General features: G+C 40.0%; 1 protein-coding gene across 4 annotated transcripts in view; it reads left to right on the forward strand.

Annotated features, from left to right (window-relative positions):
• Positions 1–15,040, forward strand: part of Atp2b1 (ATPase plasma membrane Ca2+ transporting 1) — a 112,959-nt gene extending 97,919 nt beyond the window's left edge. For 2 of the 4 annotated variants that reach the window (XM_036170178.1, XM_036170177.1), the window contains exons 14-22: positions 15–102; positions 463–569; positions 3,983–4,174; positions 4,394–4,607; positions 5,025–5,236; positions 6,540–6,647; positions 8,389–8,571; positions 8,938–9,024; positions 11,761–15,040. In XM_036170178.1, coding sequence (XP_036026071.1) covers positions 15–102; positions 463–569; positions 3,983–4,174; positions 4,394–4,607; positions 5,025–5,236; positions 6,540–6,647; positions 8,389–8,571; positions 8,938–9,024; positions 11,761–12,072 — 1,503 coding nt within the window. In that variant the 3' untranslated portion in view covers positions 12,073–15,040. Of the gene's footprint in view, positions 1–14; positions 103–462; positions 570–3,982; positions 4,175–4,393; positions 4,608–5,024; positions 5,237–6,539; positions 6,648–8,388; positions 8,572–8,937; positions 9,090–11,760 lie in introns of all 4 variants that reach the window. The other 2 variants (XM_036170180.1, XM_036170179.1) reach the window with 2 other exon arrangements.
• Positions 15,041–17,471: the final 2,431 nt, after the last annotated feature.

The following is a 17,471-nucleotide window of genomic DNA, read 5'->3' on the forward strand; positions in this document are numbered from 1 at the left end:
ATAAAACTTTATAGATTGAACAAGAGAGGATAGACAAGATCTGGCCAAAGCTTCGCGTCCTCGCAAGATCCTCTCCCACTGACAAACATACACTGGTTAAAGGTAAGTCAGTTGTTCTCTGTCTCACAGTTTCTTAACACAGAAGCGCGTTCTGCTTCCTTAAGTTAAAACAAACCCTGACTATTAAGTTGAGTCACAGAGAGCAATTTTCTATGAAGTGGAGATGTATTTCCTTCGGATGTCTTTGGACAGTTACGTTCATCCTGCATGATTACTACTTCTAATAGCACCTTAGATTCTAGCGTTGATCTTTGCTCCATAGCTAAGTAGTTTACACTTTTATGTTTGTTTGAATGTATCTTTTGATTTTGAGTGTATGAAACGGACTAACCAGGATCGTCTGCAGAATCACCTTACCCATTCAAAGGGTTTTCATAGCACTAATATTTCCTCCTATTTAAGGTATAATTGATAGCACTGTGTCCGAGCAACGTCAAGTTGTGGCTGTAACTGGTGATGGTACAAACGACGGCCCTGCGCTAAAGAAAGCAGACGTTGGATTTGCAATGGTAGGAAGCTATTTACTCAAGTATTTATGTACAGTTGGCTAGCTGGGTTGTCTGCTTCTTTGTTGCCAAAATTACTGCTGATTTTAAACAGTGTTTCTCAAAACTAGTTTAAGAGAGCAGGGGTAAGCCTGAGTGAGTTTATCGATCTATTTTATACGCTAGCTTTATTAGATACTTTGAAGTCTGGCTAGAAGATGATTTCTTTGGACAACTGTTAACAATGTACATTTGCTTTGTACTCTGCGAAATATTTAGACATTAGTCCACTCACCTGACTCTTAGGACCACCTCCTTAAACAAGCGTATCACAATGATGACCTAACAGCTTTTAAAGAATACTTGAGTGTCATCGTTTTATAGAGACATGCAGTCTCCTGTGTGTAAAAATGTGTTTCATTATGGCATCCTCACACGTGCATACAACGTGCTTTGCTCATATTCACACATAGCCATTGCCCTCTTACTCCCCCCTCCCTCTCGCTGGTCCTCTACCCTGCACGGTTTGCCCTTCTACCTCGATGCCTTACATAGTCTGTCGGTCTAGAGTCTACATGCAAGAGAGTTGCTTTAAAGGGCGTGGGGGTGGGGTGCTTGGTCCTCAGCTAAAGTGTTTTCTTTTCTCTTTGTCTTATTTTTAGAAAATAATAGTCCATAATCCTAATTGTCAAATCCAAAGCATAACCAGAAAAACTGAGTATCTGAATGTTTTTGTTTAATATACAGCCTAGTCTTTATTTTTTTCACTGGGCTGGAAAGTTTTACAAAAAAAAATCTCTTCTGAAGAGCTATTTGTTCCACATAATGTGACTGTCCATGGCCATTGTAGAAATACTAATGTTTTATAGGGGTGCTAAATTTGCCTCCTTCTCCTAAAGTGTAAGAGACATTGAATTCTGAAATAAAGCCTAGCACTAAGGGTTCCAGGTATGAAGATGTTTCTGTGCACCAGTGTGTACGTGCATAATTGTCCTCAGCACTTTGTTGCTAAAATAGAGATTTAAAGGAAGACTCATGGTAGGATTTAATTAAGAGAGATGGTAAGAGGAAATATGAGTAAATCTCCCCTTAAGCAAAAGCAAAGTTTCCCAAGACTCTCACCCTACCCCTATCTAGACAGCTGTATCGACGTGAAATGTTGAAATCCTGGGAAGAATTCCAGAAGTGGGCCAAGGGGTGCTTCAGGATTCAGCCTTGTGCTTTAAGCAAGCAGCATGGTTCCATTCAGGAACGTCACGGCCACCAGCTCTTGTACCTCAGCATTTAACAGTCTTACGTGACCTTCACAGCTAACCAGGATGGCAAAACTAGATGCATAGAACAAATGAGTTTTGTCGTCAAAACTTGGGCATAAGACAGACATTGTAAGTTTTAGATAATTGTTAGCAAAACGTAACCCGTACAAACAAAAAAGAAATGCAGTGCACAGGCTATATGGGTAATGGGTTTTGCACAAGTTAAAATTAAGTTTAAACAATTAAATTAACTTTAAAAGTAAAGGGGAGGAGTAAGTGCCTGGGTGGCTTGGGCTTGTAACCGTTTTTTTTTTTTTTGCTAAAACTTGGCTTCTGGTAGAGTATGAATCCATTTAGGTCTGTGTGTCTTTGTATCACACTGGGGGACTCACTAGAAACTCTTGTCTGTTTTGATCCAGTTTTCCCAACCATAGTTGTCTGTGGAATTAAGTTTTCTTTGAATGCCAATTTTCTAGCTATCAAATGTGTAAAGATTTGAACAAAGACATGAAGAGATTTGCATTTACAAATGACCGGAATTGAGAGAGTAAAGCTAAGGGGGAAGACCTAGAGACTGAAAATTTAGATCAGAGTTGCTTCTAACGGAACACTTGGAGTCAGTCAAGCTCCATTTTGGCTTTTCCTGCTGAGCCGCACAGTGCCTGTAACAGCTTTAAAGTTTGGTGTCCAATGCTCCTACCACATGCCATCTCTTTCACCTTATTTTTTGACTCCCAAAAGGAAACGACTATTTTAGCTATTTTTCCCCCATGTGTATAAACCATATGACTCCTGTGCTTTGTCACCATACAAAGCATTGACTACTGGCTTTTCCAGGAAGATGAGGATTCAACACTGAACGCAGGCACAGTACCACATTCTCTCCATGGACAGCCATGCTCACCCTCTCCTGCCATTCTTCCAGTAGTACTGCGTCATCATTTGGGTTAGCTCAACCTTCAGTTTTTCTTGTAACTATCAGTACCATTCCATCCCAGGCCTCATGATCTCCTACAATTTATTTTTCCCTTTTTTTTTTTTAGACAACTTTTCGTATCCCCTACAAATTTTTTTTTTTTTGGTGATGTTCACTTAATTTTTTCCCATAATTTTTAACATACTTGGCACACACTCATTCCCAGAGTCTCTTTGCAGTGACTCAGAGACAGTTGGTGATCTTAGCAGTTTTACCTTAGCATCCCTCTGCCCCACCCCTTGACCTGCTTTAATCTGGCCATGGAGTAGCAGTGACAGCGTGCCTGGAGATACCAATTTGAGAGAGCTCTGAGATCTAGTTAACCTTGTCCTGTGACTCCTGGAGCTCATTGCTTCCGCCTGTTTTAAACTATACAAAGTTGCATGTATTGTGTCCATCTTTGGTTCAGCACCAGTATATGAAGGTTATCTAGGACGTTTATAGGTGCAATTAACTGGTTTTTATGGACCCCACAGTCTGTTGTTTATCTCCCCGTTCTACTACTGACAGTGTTACTAGTCTGTGGCTTCCCATGGCTTCTTCAGTGTCTTCAGGTCTTCAAGAGCATCTCTCATTTCGTCTGTTTCGAAGTGTGCAGGGCCTGAGCCTTAAAGGAATTCTGTAGCGGGGGAGGAAAAACCTCATCTCCGCTTCCCCTACTGATGGCCTAAGCTTCAGATCCTTCGGTCTCCTGAGTTACTTGCCATTCATCACGCGCTTCCAGTCCCTGTGGTTTTCTTGCAAACATCCTTTTCCCTCGCATTGAATCACTTTCAATGTTTTTTAAAATTTTATAATAATGTTTTAAATTCGAGGAGTCATAAGTATGTACGGTGTATAGTAATCATATCCACCTCCTCCATTTCACCTCTCTTCTCCAATCCCGCCAACACGCCCCCCCCCCCCCCCCCCCCCTTCATGTCCACTCCTTTCCTCTTAGTGTTTTTAATACACCTTTTGCATGACTTGGCACGAGGCCTCCCTTTGTTTGCATCACCATTTGCATTTTGCTTCTCACGCCTCACCCTTTATGTATGTTGTCTCCTCCGCCTGAATGTCTTTCTCGGTGGCATCTTAAAATGACAGTGCTATCTTCTTTTAGCGCAAGTGTAATGATTTTTTTTTTTAATTAAGTATAACGGTGCGCATTTGCATATGTGAAGTTCTGTGTTCCACCTAGTCTAATTCACAGGCTTTTTTAACAGGGCATTGCTGGCACTGATGTGGCTAAAGAAGCGTCTGATATTATTCTCACAGATGACAACTTTACGAGCATTGTTAAAGCGGTTATGTGGGGACGAAATGTCTATGACAGCATCTCAAAGTTCCTTCAGTTCCAGCTTACTGTTAACGTGGTAGCAGTGATTGTTGCTTTCACGGGCGCTTGTATCACTCAAGTAGGTGACTGTTACTGTTTATCTCAAAGCCAAAAGTTGTATGCTCTCCTTTTTTAAAGTCCTTAAGTATTTAAGTAAGACGCTTTTATATTGTAGGCTAATTCACATAAAGTGTAATCTCTTTGGTTCCCTAAGTCTCTGTAACCCGAAAGGCTTCCCCAAAAGTCGCTGCCTCCCTGCACGGTTGTGCATGTGTATTAGGAAGCCTGTCTTTTCTAGGATTCACCACTTAAGGCGGTGCAGATGCTGTGGGTAAACCTCATCATGGACACCCTGGCTTCCCTGGCCCTGGCAACGGAACCACCTACTGAGTCTCTCCTGCTTCGGAAGCCTTATGGTAGAAATAAGCCTCTCATCTCACGTACGATGATGAAGAATATTTTGGGTCATGCATTCTATCAGCTCGTAGTGGTTTTTACACTCTTATTTGCTGGTAAGAGTTCGCTGTGAGAAGGTTTCAGTTGAACCGTTTCTGTTAACCCGTTGCTGTCACTCAGTTTAGGGTGACCGAATTTTCAGAGGCCTCAGTTCTGTTCCTGCCTCCACATACCTTCAGTTTTGACTTGCTTTTCACGTTGCCTAACTCCGCTTGGGGAGAGTGATGAGGTGGTGGGGGAAGGTAGAGGCTTAGCTTCGATCCCTGCTCCACCACTCATAGATCTGTGGTCTTGACGCGTCTCCATAAGGCTAGGGGGTCTCACTTCCCCTATCTGTGAAACAAAAACCGCACCAGATGATCCCAGGCTCCATTCCAGCCCTGAGACTGGCCAAGCTTTGTGAGGACGCACTTCATCGAAACATGTGACGCTCTTTCCGTGATAGTTGCAAAAACGGTGACTTTTCATTGCAGGAGAGAAGTTCTTTGATATCGACAGTGGAAGGAATGCCCCTCTGCACGCTCCCCCCTCCGAACATTACACCATTGTGTTCAACACCTTTGTGCTGATGCAGCTTTTCAATGAGATAAATGCCCGGAAAATTCACGGGGAAAGAAACGTGTTTGAAGGAATCTTTAATAATGCCATCTTCTGCACCATAGTGTTAGGCACCTTTGTGGTCCAGGTGAGTACATGGCAAGGATGGTTTCAATTATAAGAAACATAGTCAACAGACAGGCACTTAGTTCTGCAGGTGAGTCCAACCGGGAGGGAGCTTCTGTATATGGACATGGGATGTCTGTCCTGCTTCGTGTTCCTTTCAGGTATATTCTGAAAACTATGGCGACTTCTCTCTACCTTTCCCAGAAGTCAATTCCACAGCTGCCTCAGCAAATAGTAGCTTTATTTCTTTCGGCTATAAAGTAAAGAAATATTTTTAATGGGACCAAATCAGCCAGTCACATAATTATTGGTTTTCCCAGTATTTTAATGCCTTCCCTTCATACCTCATTACACGCCCCCCCAAAAAAAAACTACCCAAAGAAAAAAACTTTCAATTAAAAAAAAAACTAGAAACACTAAACATTTTCCCATTCCCTGTTTTCTTTGTTTACAAAAGAAAAACAATTTCACTTTCATTCCTTTATGAAAATGCAGACCTCATTACCAAATCAGTTCTAATGGTTATAATACCATAACCATTATAATATATATAATATCAGATATCATGCTAGGCTTCTAGCAAACCAGTGACGACTCTATCTGGACAAATGGACAAATATTCTTGACATTAAAAAAAAGCAAGGAAATGAACAAATAAATGCAAAGCATGAAATTGATGATGCTTTTTATAGTATAAAAATGGTAATGACTGTTCAGTACCAAAATTACCTTTTTTGAATTTCAGTATTTCACAGCTACTTCCTTATATCAGAGAGAATTGTCATACTCAGACAAAGGTGGATCTTTTGCTGCTTACGTAGCTGTTGCCAGGTATACTACTGTAGAACACTAAGGATCAGGAAGGAGTGGCAAGCATCGTAGTGTGACTTTTATGTATGTATGTCATTGGACTTTACTCTCACCGGTGAACACACTAGCAGAGCTAACACACACTTCTAGCTTTGCCGGGTTGCTTTTTTTCTAGTATAGAGCATGCATCGTTGGCTTAACATCTAAATGTCAACCAGGAGTGTCTACTGTGTAGGAAAGAAACCAGGTGGCTTATTCTGTCCACATGTGTTTCCACAGCATGTGGGTACTGTCCACCAAACACTACCTTCCATGAAAGGCTTAAACTATTGAAAGCACACCAAAGAATGTACTTATTTGGGATAATATAGGACAGAACGTGAAGGTATTCTTTTGGTCATGTGATTTTTATTTTCAGTAAGCGTAATTTACTAAATCTGTTTAAACCTTGGGGCAGAGATTTTGCTTTATTTTAGTTGTCATTTAAATCAATTTACTCTTGATTATTCCTCCAGATACTAATTGTGCAGTTTGGTGGGAAACCTTTCAGCTGCTCAGAACTTTCGATAGAACAGTGGCTGTGGTCAATATTCCTGGGAATGGGGACCTTACTCTGGGGCCAGGTAAAAATCTCACTGTTTTTGTTAAAACCTAAAGTTTTTTTTGGTTTTTTTGTTTTTTGTTTTTTTTTTAACTTTGAACCATTTCTGACACTTGTTCTACTTACTGCTTGAGTTACAAACAGGAACTCTGAGTGACATGGGATTCGTCTCTTTCCCAGTGGCTCTTCCGAGGTGGCTCTTGTTTATTGGACTTTCATTCGTTTCTACGGTTTTAGAGCAGGTTGTTGCAGTTACAAACCCGGCATGTATATGACTGGTTAGAATGGTAATAATGCCTGTGCCTTTACCACCTACCGTCTTGATACTTTCAGAATATGTACGCTTCATTGCTTTGCTATAGAATTTAATATCTTTTAAAGGCCTGGGGGAAATTCTGAGCCTTACATAGTGGACAGTTAGTTAAAATCACGGATACCTGAAAAGCCCGAGCCACAAAAATGGGATCTTAAGGCACTGCGGTAGTTTTAACAGTTGTCTATCAGTGAAAATGTCGGGAAAGTCGGATGGGCCTCAGCTTTGCGGATAGTCGTCTTCCCTGCCGCTGCACGCCGTTCTTTGAGAGATGAGTGGTCGTGACGTGCGCGGTGTTCACCAGCAGGCTGGTGTTACTAGCCGCTGGACAATCAGTCCCGACGTGCCCATGAGTACAGGGTCGTGTGTTACCGGATAGAACGTGTGTGAGCTCATTCATTGTCGTTCTGCAGATCAACCAAACTCAGGTTTTATGTTTTTCGTAGTTGTGTTTCTGGGTTCTAAGTGGTTTTTATTATCTTAAAAATCTCTTTCTCGGTGATCCCTGATTGGTCCACATTTCTTTCTTGATTACCATTCTCATTATTTCACAATGTTCTCTGATAGGCAGAGCATAAGCCTACAGCCTAAAAACTTGGCTCATTTCAAGAAGAAGAGCTCAGTGCTGCATACACACACAGCCAGCAGCAGCAGGCTTACATTGATTTTTGTCCTGTTGATTTTAAGTGTGTGATTCTTTTCGGGGGGAGGGGGGAGAGCCTTGACTTTGGTGCCAGGGAGACCTGGAATCTTAACCATTTCACAAGCAGGTTGCTTCACAAATTCGATCCTGTTCTACCTCTGTGAACTCAAATGGTAGGGAGAGTTCTCCAGGCTGTTCTGTGTCTGAACGTAGCTTGGTTTCCCCTTGGTAAACTCTACTTCATAGGTATTGCCAGTGAACGCTCAAACGCTAACATGTATTATTGATGTTTCTGATAATGCTCATGTTTGTGGAGGCATCTTTTGTTGTGTGCTGCTGTTACCCATCGGTGTTGATTTAATTTAGATTCACTAAGCGTTATAAAAATAGGAACCTGCAGTATAACCTTAAAGATTTCCTGAATTCTTCAAAGCTTGTTGAATTTTTATAGCAATAGTGGGTTACAAGCTTGTTCAGCATCCAGTAAGACCACATGCCATTTCATTTTACTTGAAGTAAATGTAATTAATATGAATTCAGGTGGAGATTTTATGCATATGACACAGTAAAATATGGTTGTACAACTTAATGTCATGAATGCCTAAATTAAAATGTGAGAAATACCATCAACTTAACTTCTATTCAGAAACATTTTGCCTTGTGAACTTACGTCTTTTTTTTTTTCTGTAACTGAATAATTTCTGCTCTGAAGTCTGATCACCAAGATCTCATTGCTTCACTGGTGAAAATAAGTGGATACTCCTGCAATTTTTAATAATACCTTAAGTTCTTTCCCCTGTGTTATAGCTTATTTCAACAATTCCAACTAGCCGTTTAAAATTCCTAAAAGAAGCTGGTCACGGAACACAAAAGGAAGAAATACCTGAGGAGGAGTTAGCGGAGGATGTTGAAGAGATTGATCATGCCGAAAGGGAGTTGCGGCGTGGCCAGATCTTGTGGTTTAGAGGTCTGAACAGAATCCAAACACAGGTATGGGTCTGGTAGAGAGGTAGGAGACCTGATGGGCGTAAGGATTGTATCTGGGGAGAGGTCCAGACCACCTGTGCTTTTGAACTGCCTCTCTAGCCTTCCCACCCCCACAAAATAGATTCTTTTGAAACATACTGATGGCTGCACTGGGTGAAACTCTTAACTGATTATGAAAGAATGTCTCTTATAATACGCCCTGAGTTTTTCTTCCCCCCTCTCCTCTCCAAAAGCTCCTCTTGCCTATTTATCCGCTCTGTGAAGTGCCTTTTTTCTTTACATTTTAAATGTTGGTAGATGGAACGGTCCTTTCTCTTGTTCTCTCTCTCTCTTGCTGAGCACGCTGTCATAATCTCTGATTCCTTGCAGATGGATGTAGTGAATGCTTTCCAGAGTGGAAGTTCCATTCAGGGAGCTCTAAGGCGACAACCCTCCATCGCCAGCCAGCATCACGATGTAACAAATATTTCTACCCCTCCACATGTAGTGTTTCCCTCTTCTACTGCTTCTACTACTGTGGGGTGTGAGTGTGTGTTCCTACGTGCATGAAATTAACATTTCCTACTTCACACACCTAACGTTTCTCATTTTCTCCTTAATGTTGAAATTCATTGTTCCGGCTTTTCATAAAGCTTTCTTTTCGTAAAGTGGATTGAGACTTCAAGTGTTACCATTTGTTGTTGTTTTATTTCTTAGAGGGTTTTAGACAAGAGCCAAACAATTGCAACCAAAGATTAGACATGAAATCCGGGAGTTTGTCTCTGTGCTAACTTTGATAGCTAAAATGGGGAACAAAATTGTAGCTCAGCACTTTGGAGACTACTATAAGTGTTTGAGTATATGCCTTTAAGCACATTCATGCTGCATGGTTCCTAGAAGCATGTGATCCGAAACTGAGCTAAGAGAACCAGAAAATGACATTTGGAACACTAAAGAATGAATTGAGCATTTCAGCTGGAATATCATCCTGTGACTTAGTAGCATGAAGTTAAAGTTCTTGGGTAGACAGCCAGTTGCTTGCCTTCTGACTTGAGCCTGCTTTGCCTTGTTCTGTGTGTGTTCATAAGAAGGGTCCTTGACTAAGTTTCTGTGCTGTTTATATTGGGTTCTTGGGCTTTTTCCCATTTGTACATCAGTTCAGCTTAAAAATGCATCATAGATAATATTCTCCTGTTACAAACAAAATTGACAGTGTATTCACTACTGTTAGTCTGTCAAATTGAAATAGAAACGCATGAATAAAGTAGAATTATAAAGTAGCATAGTCAAGCCACAAGATAATATTGGCAGGATACATTTGGTTTTGTGTGAGAGCATGGCCAAGCTTCTCAGCACCAGCTACACAGTTGTTGGAAATGTGACTGTCTCGAACCTCCACTGGCTCAGAATCTGCCTTTTTGCAGGACCCCCAGTTGGTGCATGTGCACATTAGTGTCTGAGGGTCCTGGGATTGTTCGTCTATGCTAACACTGTACTACACTCCGTAACAACCCTACGAGGTATAGGGACCATACTGTTGAAGAATCCCATTTGATTACAGTTCCTGATCCTCTAGTAGGTAGAAGCCTGAAACTCTATGTCTGTTTTCTCTGTAAAAGGCTGAGTTAATTTAGACCAGTTAGTTGTTCTCAACCTTCCTGACACCGAGACACTTTAAATACAGCTCTTCATGTTGTGGTGACCCCCAGCCATACAATAATTTTTCAGTTCCACTTCATAACTGCAATTTTGCTACTATTGTGAGTCATAATGTAAATATCTGATATGCAACACCACCCCCAAAGATGTTGCAGCCCACAGGTTGAGAACCACCGATTTAGACTTAACATGGCTTACAGATGAGGACGCTAAGTCCGGAAAGACAAACAGGGGGAAGGTTAGGGTCATTTGAAAGGGCACATGACCCTAGCCATACATTTTTTTTTAAAGAATTATTTATTATGTATTCAGAAGAGGGTGCCAGATCTCATTACAGATGGTTGTGAGCCACCATGTGGGTGCTGGGAATTGAACTCAGGACCTCTGGAAGAACAGTCAGTGCTCTTAACCTCTGAGCCATCTCTCCAGCCCCACCATACATTTTTAAAACACACATTCGAATGTGTATTTGAATGGTGCTTAATCATTTCGATGTTGAGATGATTTTAGTGATGACTGTTTTCTTTATGAGTAAATGATTTCATTCTAAAAATTATTAGAATTGACACAGAAGTGAACGTTTTTATGTCCTGAAAATATTTACAACTAATGTAAGTGCTCAGCTGGATGGACTTTTTTCACTAAAAAAATTTTTTTAGTGACACTGGTGGTGTTGAGCCCTGCTGTCGGCACTACAGCGACATTTTTATGCTTACCCTTTAACCTAGTTTCTTGTACACAGCAGACACCCAAGAAGAAAAGTAAATTGCTAGGCGGTAAGTCTAAATAGTAGAAAACTTTGAAACTGTGTGTCCTTTTCTCAGAGAATTTTTCAAAGAGTCCCAGAGAGAGAGAGAGAGAGAGAGAGAAATCTGTTCTTTCCAGCAAACTGTAGTGATTAAGTTATAATCTCTTATACAGAAAACCACTAACACTTGGGTAGAAAAATGGCATATACTCAAATATTTATAGCTGTTCGGTAGTATTTTATAGATACATATTTGGATTTTTCTTTATTCATTTTTAGTTAAGGAAGTAGTGGGGCAGATGTGAGTTCATTGTGGCATTCAGCTTATATTTGCCTGGCTTTTTCATGGTTGGTGACACCCCAATTCCTAGCATGATTAACAGTGACCCTTTGTGCTTGACTTTGTTTAGCTTACTTGAGTTGTTTTGAGAAGTACGTTCTTTTTGATTTAAAGATAATTCAACTAAGCTTGTGTATGGCTAAGTTCTCATTTTGTTTTTTGTTTTTGTCGTCTTAGGAAAAAAAAATTCTACACAATGGCTATTAAATTTTTAGCCAATGATGATAAGATTTTGTTAGTTTTCCTTTGAATGTATACCTCTTAATTAGAGTATGTGGTTTTGTTGTTCTGTAGTGTCCCACTAAAATATTCATTTTCTTACAGTGTATTGCAAGTTCCACTGCATTACATGCAAATACGATTCACTCATACCTAGCTGTTTGTGGATTCAAACTCATAAGTGAACCGTGCCTGTCATTAAGCTACTGGTGTTCTGACATCTTCCTGTGTTTTCTGCTGTTCACAGATTCGAGTGGTGAATGCATTTCGTAGTTCTTTATATGAAGGGTTAGAAAAGCCAGAATCACGAAGTTCAATCCACAACTTTATGACACACCCTGAGTTTAGGATCGAAGATTCAGAGCCTCACATCCCTCTTATTGATGACACTGATGCTGAAGATGATGCTCCTACCAAACACAACTCCAGCCCTCCACCCTCTCCTAACAGAAACAACAACGCTGTGGACAGCGGGATCCACCTTACAGTAGAGATGAACAAGTCTGCTACCTCTTCATCCCCAGGAAGCCCACTCCATAGTTTGGAGACATCGCTCTGATTGTCAGCTTGAATGTCAACACACTAGCTGCATTGTAAAGAAACAAATTGAAACTGAGTCTTTTCACACATTGTGACGGACAAGATAGTATTTCTTGTCTTTGGACTTCCACAGAAGACACACTTGTACGAATGTAGATTTATTTTTTTAAAAAAAAAAAATGCAAAGCTTTCTGCCAGACTGAGGGTGCTTTTTGGGGGGTGGGAGAAACGAACTGACGGATGAACAGCTCGGCCTACGTGACCTGTGGATCATCCGTGGTACCTAGCGTGGTCCTGACGGTGTATTAGCAGAGCTGTGGTTTATCTCAGTCCTTGATGGGAGAGGGGAGGAGTGAATGAAGCTGGGCAAGACAGAGAACCCTGGATCATTGAATGAATACTTTAATTTCTGCTGTTGGCTGTTAATAATTTGGATTATTTATGTTTATAAATGATACAGATCTGTTTACAAGGTTTGTAGATACTTTTTTTTTTTTTTTTTTTTTTGGTTCTTCTTCATAGATGGGAAGCTTCCTTATAACTAATGCAGAGAAAAATTAGTCCTTCAAATACTGCTGTATTTTCAGGAAATAAAAAAAGGGGTGTTTCTATTGAAACTGTACTAAATTTTTGCCTACAATTTATCTTGTTAAATATTGTAGATAAATTGCTAATACTAATAGCCAAATAGATAACACTAATGCTTTGTTTAAAAAACAAAAAAAGAAAAAGAAAACAAGACAAACAACAACAACAACATGAGCAGTGGTGTTCTAATGAAGTTATGGCATCTGTCCTAATTAGTTTCTTAAATACATTTACTACTTAATGGTTTTGGAAGAACTGTTTAATTTTTAAATTTTTTGAAAACTTGCTAATAACCTTTTGTTCAGAATTTAGTAGATTGTTTATTGCCGGACGTCAAATACACAATGAAAGATGCTTGAAATGCTTTTGTTATTTCAGGCAAATCAAATTAAACTATCGAACTACAAGAGACCCTCTAGTCCTTTTGTTTTTGTCTAAATATGTTAGTTCAGTGATGTCTTGGTGAACTGTGAGTGAACTGTATTGATTTTTCTAATAACTCCTTAGAGACCTGCATACAGCATACAGGGCTGTTGGCATTTTGAAAAAGGTTAATAGATAGAAGCATACATGTTTTCCTTTTGTTTTTGGAACTTGTTTGTAAACATAAAGGAATATGCCCTTTTAAATAAATCCACGGCAATGGTTTTAAGACAGCTCAGCTCCTATCCTCGGTCCTGACTATGTGTTCCCTCTACCTGCAATCGGAATAAATTTCAAGCTGGTAACAGCCCCACAAAGTTCTGTTTGAATTCTTTGTTGGTCACCTCATAGAGTCGGGCTGAGACCACCTAACGTATTCTTCATAGAACCTAGTTTTATCTAAAAGAGTGTCACCGTTTTATAAAACGTTGTGACCGCCATTGTCTCGGATACACTTGTTTTTATTAAGTGGCCAAATAACATTAGACGAAAGGACAAAAATCATGAAAACATGAAAGCTTCTAAACGTAATACACGCAGATGTGATCATTAACCATGTACTGAAATGCCCATCCCAGAGTCAGTTGAATTTCCGGGCTCTCTGCTTTTTTCCTGTCTGCCTTCTTCCTTTATCTGCCCTGTGTCTTCTTCACCCTTTTGAAACTGGTATTGTTTCAGGGCGCAGATTTCACCGGATAAACCATCCTCAGGCTGATAAGCTTAACAAGGACTGCGACATCCAAGAATGCTGACCCAGCAAAGAAACAGTTGGTGCTGGCGATTTTTTGGTGGGTGGGAGGAATCTTTCCTCTCCACCAGTTGCCTGCAGTAATCCTCTGCAAGTCTTAGGAACATGCTGGCTCTGTCGCATTTATCACTGTACATTTACTCATCAGGTATTTGTAGTTACTCATACTGTAAAAAGAGGTAGCATGATATGCTGGAAAGCATATTTAGACCAGGTGTCCAGAGTAGGCGCCTAGTCTTGATTTTGCCATTAATGTGCTGCATGATCTTGGGGGAAATGACTCACCCTGAAAGAGGGTGGGGGACCAGACTCCTCTCGAAGAGCCCTTTCAACTCTAAAAATTGACCCTATCCACTGAAGAAGCCTGCAAGGCATAGGGAATAGAGAAAAGGGAAATGTTTTCAGTTTTCTTTTTTTTTTTTTTTTTTTTTTATTTTGGTTATGCTTAAATATGAATGTAATTACCACAAGATTTAGACTTGCATGTGCTTTGGAGGGTTTGTGTCCAGCTTTCCGGCCTTTTTATCAACTCAAGGCAATGGCTTCTTACACCACCTCCAGTCCATAAACGGGTCTTAGGACATCCATGAAGTAATAGCAAGACACGCTCAGTGTGCATTTCTCTCTCTGAGACACTGTAATTTCTACTAGAGATTTCCAGAACATTATGTAAGTAAGGGGGGGGGGGATAAAATGCAAGCAAGATGTTATTAAAGATCTTGGATCCCGTTATAGAGTGTATAGCTAAATCAACATCTGTAATTCACATTTTATCTTTAACAAAAGAGAAAACTTGTTTGATTTTGCATCCCAAATGTTTTTAATCTTTGTATATTTTTTAAAAATCCTTTTCTCCTCATCATTGCCTTTTTTGTGGTTGTAAATAGTCTTGCTGCACTTTGGCGCTGGGTTACTCCTTGTCATCTTACGAATATGCGATACGGTCATTTTCATAACAGAGATCAGTTTTGAACCAAGAAATGGTGATTTGTTTATAAGAGAAAAAAAAGAAAAAAAAAAAAAAAACCTGGCTTCATTTCTGTGAAATTGCTCTTTGAAAATTTCATTTCCACGTGTAAGCCAACTGAGATACTACCATGATGGTGTTGATTTCCTTTAATGATGCTTACCATCTATTTTAACCACTGAGCCTTTTATTATTTGTCTATTTGTAAAGTTTTATTTGTCTTAACTCATTTAATAAATATACTGTTTATCTGTTTCTGAATGGGGACTGAACTTTTTGAATATTGGAATGGTTTGAAAACCATATTTTGGCATTCTGTTTTTCTATTTGAGTTTTTTTTTTATAATCTACATAATGGAAGTTCTATAATATACTTGGAGTGTTATGATTGATACAGTGACTCTGTTCTCACGTCCATGGTCTGGCCTCTGGAAGTAAAATGTGTACAATGCCCTCGCTCCTACCCATGGTGTCAGCCCTCAGCGGAGCGTCAGTTCTGCAAACCAGGGACTAGTGGTTTTGCTTTAGAACAAATTTGTGTTCCATATTACTAAGAAAATTTTATCAAATAATCCAGACTTTTCAATAACAATTATTTTAACTCTGGGATGAAACAAGGCATAACAATGAAGTTTGCACTTAATTGATTTTTAGAATTACCATAAATTCACAGAAAAATGCCGAACCAGCAAAATAACTATGAATGCCATATTTAGATAGCATAAATTATTAAAGGAATGAATATAAGTAATATACAACATGAAAGATAATTTTTCCATCTTGTCAGATGAGGAACTTATATGTGCATTCTGTCAGAACTGAATTTTTACTTATGTTCTGTTTGTAAAGCCGACTAAGAAAGGAAAGTCTCTTTAGTCTTCTTAGTATTTTCCCCCATACCTTTAGAGAACTTGGGTTCTTTTGTTTTGTTTTGTTTTTCAAGGCAGGGTTTCTCTGTATAATAGCCTGGCTGTCCTGGAACTCATATTGTAGACCAGGCTGGCTTCAAACTTACAGAGTTCAACCTGCCCCTCCCTGTGCTGGGATTCAAGATGTGCACCACCACCACCCAGCAAGAAGTCCAGTTTTGTATAGATGTTTTGTCTCTGTAACCTGGACTGCCCTAACTCTTCTGCCCTGACTCCAGAAGTCCAGTTTTGTATAGATGTTTTGTCTCTGTAACCTGGACTGCCCTAACTCTTCTGCCCTGACTCCATAGCAACCTTCTCCTGTCTCAGTTCTTAGACATGTGTAAGTCTGTGTTTGTGCTGGTAGACTGCTGCCATAGCATGGGTCAGCAAGAACCTATCTTCATCCAAATAATTTGTTTTTCAACAGATTGGTAGCTTTTCCCTTTTAAGCTCTCAATCTCTTTACTTTTGCCATGAGAATTACTTCTTTTCATTTTCCATATTTGTTTTAAAAAAAGCTTATAATCAAATCTAGTACAAGCAGACTGGCTTAATCTGTTGTCTCTGATTAAACAAATTGTCATTATTGAACAATAATGGCGTTTATACAGTGTTGATGCCTGGCAGAGTTTCCTTAAGCAGCACATCTGGGTTTGGGTTCGACTCAGGACGAAGCTTCTCTTCATTTAAATCAAGGCTTAAAAGTCATAGTTTTTCCATATTAGCAATGAGTTATTGACTCATAAATTAGTGATTATGCAGCATTTTCAATATGCCAAGCATTTTATATGGATTATGTAACTAATAACCCTGTGTATTCCCATTGTGCATATGGGAAAACTGAGGCTTAGGAAGTTTAATTCTCTTGCTTTGGATCACACGGTAGAACTAGGCATTACACCGGAAGCAGCTTTGAAGAGCCCCAGGTGGTAGCCCAAGTCAGCCCAGCATCTAAGAAACTCTGCACTTAAGTCTACTTACTGTTATCTTCACTGCTGCTCTATCTTGATAACTCAGGCTCCCGAGATCCCTCCCTAGACAAGAGCGCAAAGACTGGGGCGAAGAGCCGCTGCTCGGGATGTAAGTAGCCTAGGCTTTCCTCGCAGGTCTCCTCTAGCTAAAGGGTCAGAAGAGGACAGGACAATGATGTTCACAACATACCTTTAGTTAGAATTTCTAAGATGGGCATTTTTTAAGCTTCATCGATAGCAACAACAGGTCATCACTCACTAATGCCGGGTGAAAATTTATCACGTTAATTAGATGAGTGCTCTCTTCTCTGACATTTGTCAAGTTTGGGCGATACGCTGGCAGAGGAACTAGACCTGCAGAATAGAATTCTCTGCTGTCACGTTCACTTTTCTGTTGCTCTGTCGCATCTACTCTGAAATCTGCAGAGCTCTGTTTGATCCCACCCACCTCATCCTCCCTAGGCGGACTTCAGTGAGTTATTTTGCGCTTCGATGGCATTTTCCTTGACGGGAATTCCTAATGCTTTACTATTCAGCCAAAGGAAGTGACATTGTTGCACATGAGATTGGGTGATCCAAGCTCGTAAACGACAACCCTGTTAGACTGCCATCTTAGTTCATCTGTGTTAATGTGGTTTGTGAGTACTCTAGCCCTTTGGCTTATAAAAATGAGATGCTGCTTGCTGCCTTCTGCGGTCATTAAGGTATCTTCGTGGAGATAAAGTATACTAAAAGGTTTTCAGTAAGACTGCTTTTGAAATCACCATCTTTAGGACATATCTTAATGAACAGCTGGATGGGGGGGAGCAG

This window comes from Onychomys torridus, chromosome 20 (assembly GCF_903995425.1).
Source record: "Onychomys torridus chromosome 20, mOncTor1.1, whole genome shotgun sequence".
Taxonomy (NCBI): Eukaryota; Metazoa; Chordata; class Mammalia; order Rodentia; family Cricetidae; genus Onychomys; species Onychomys torridus.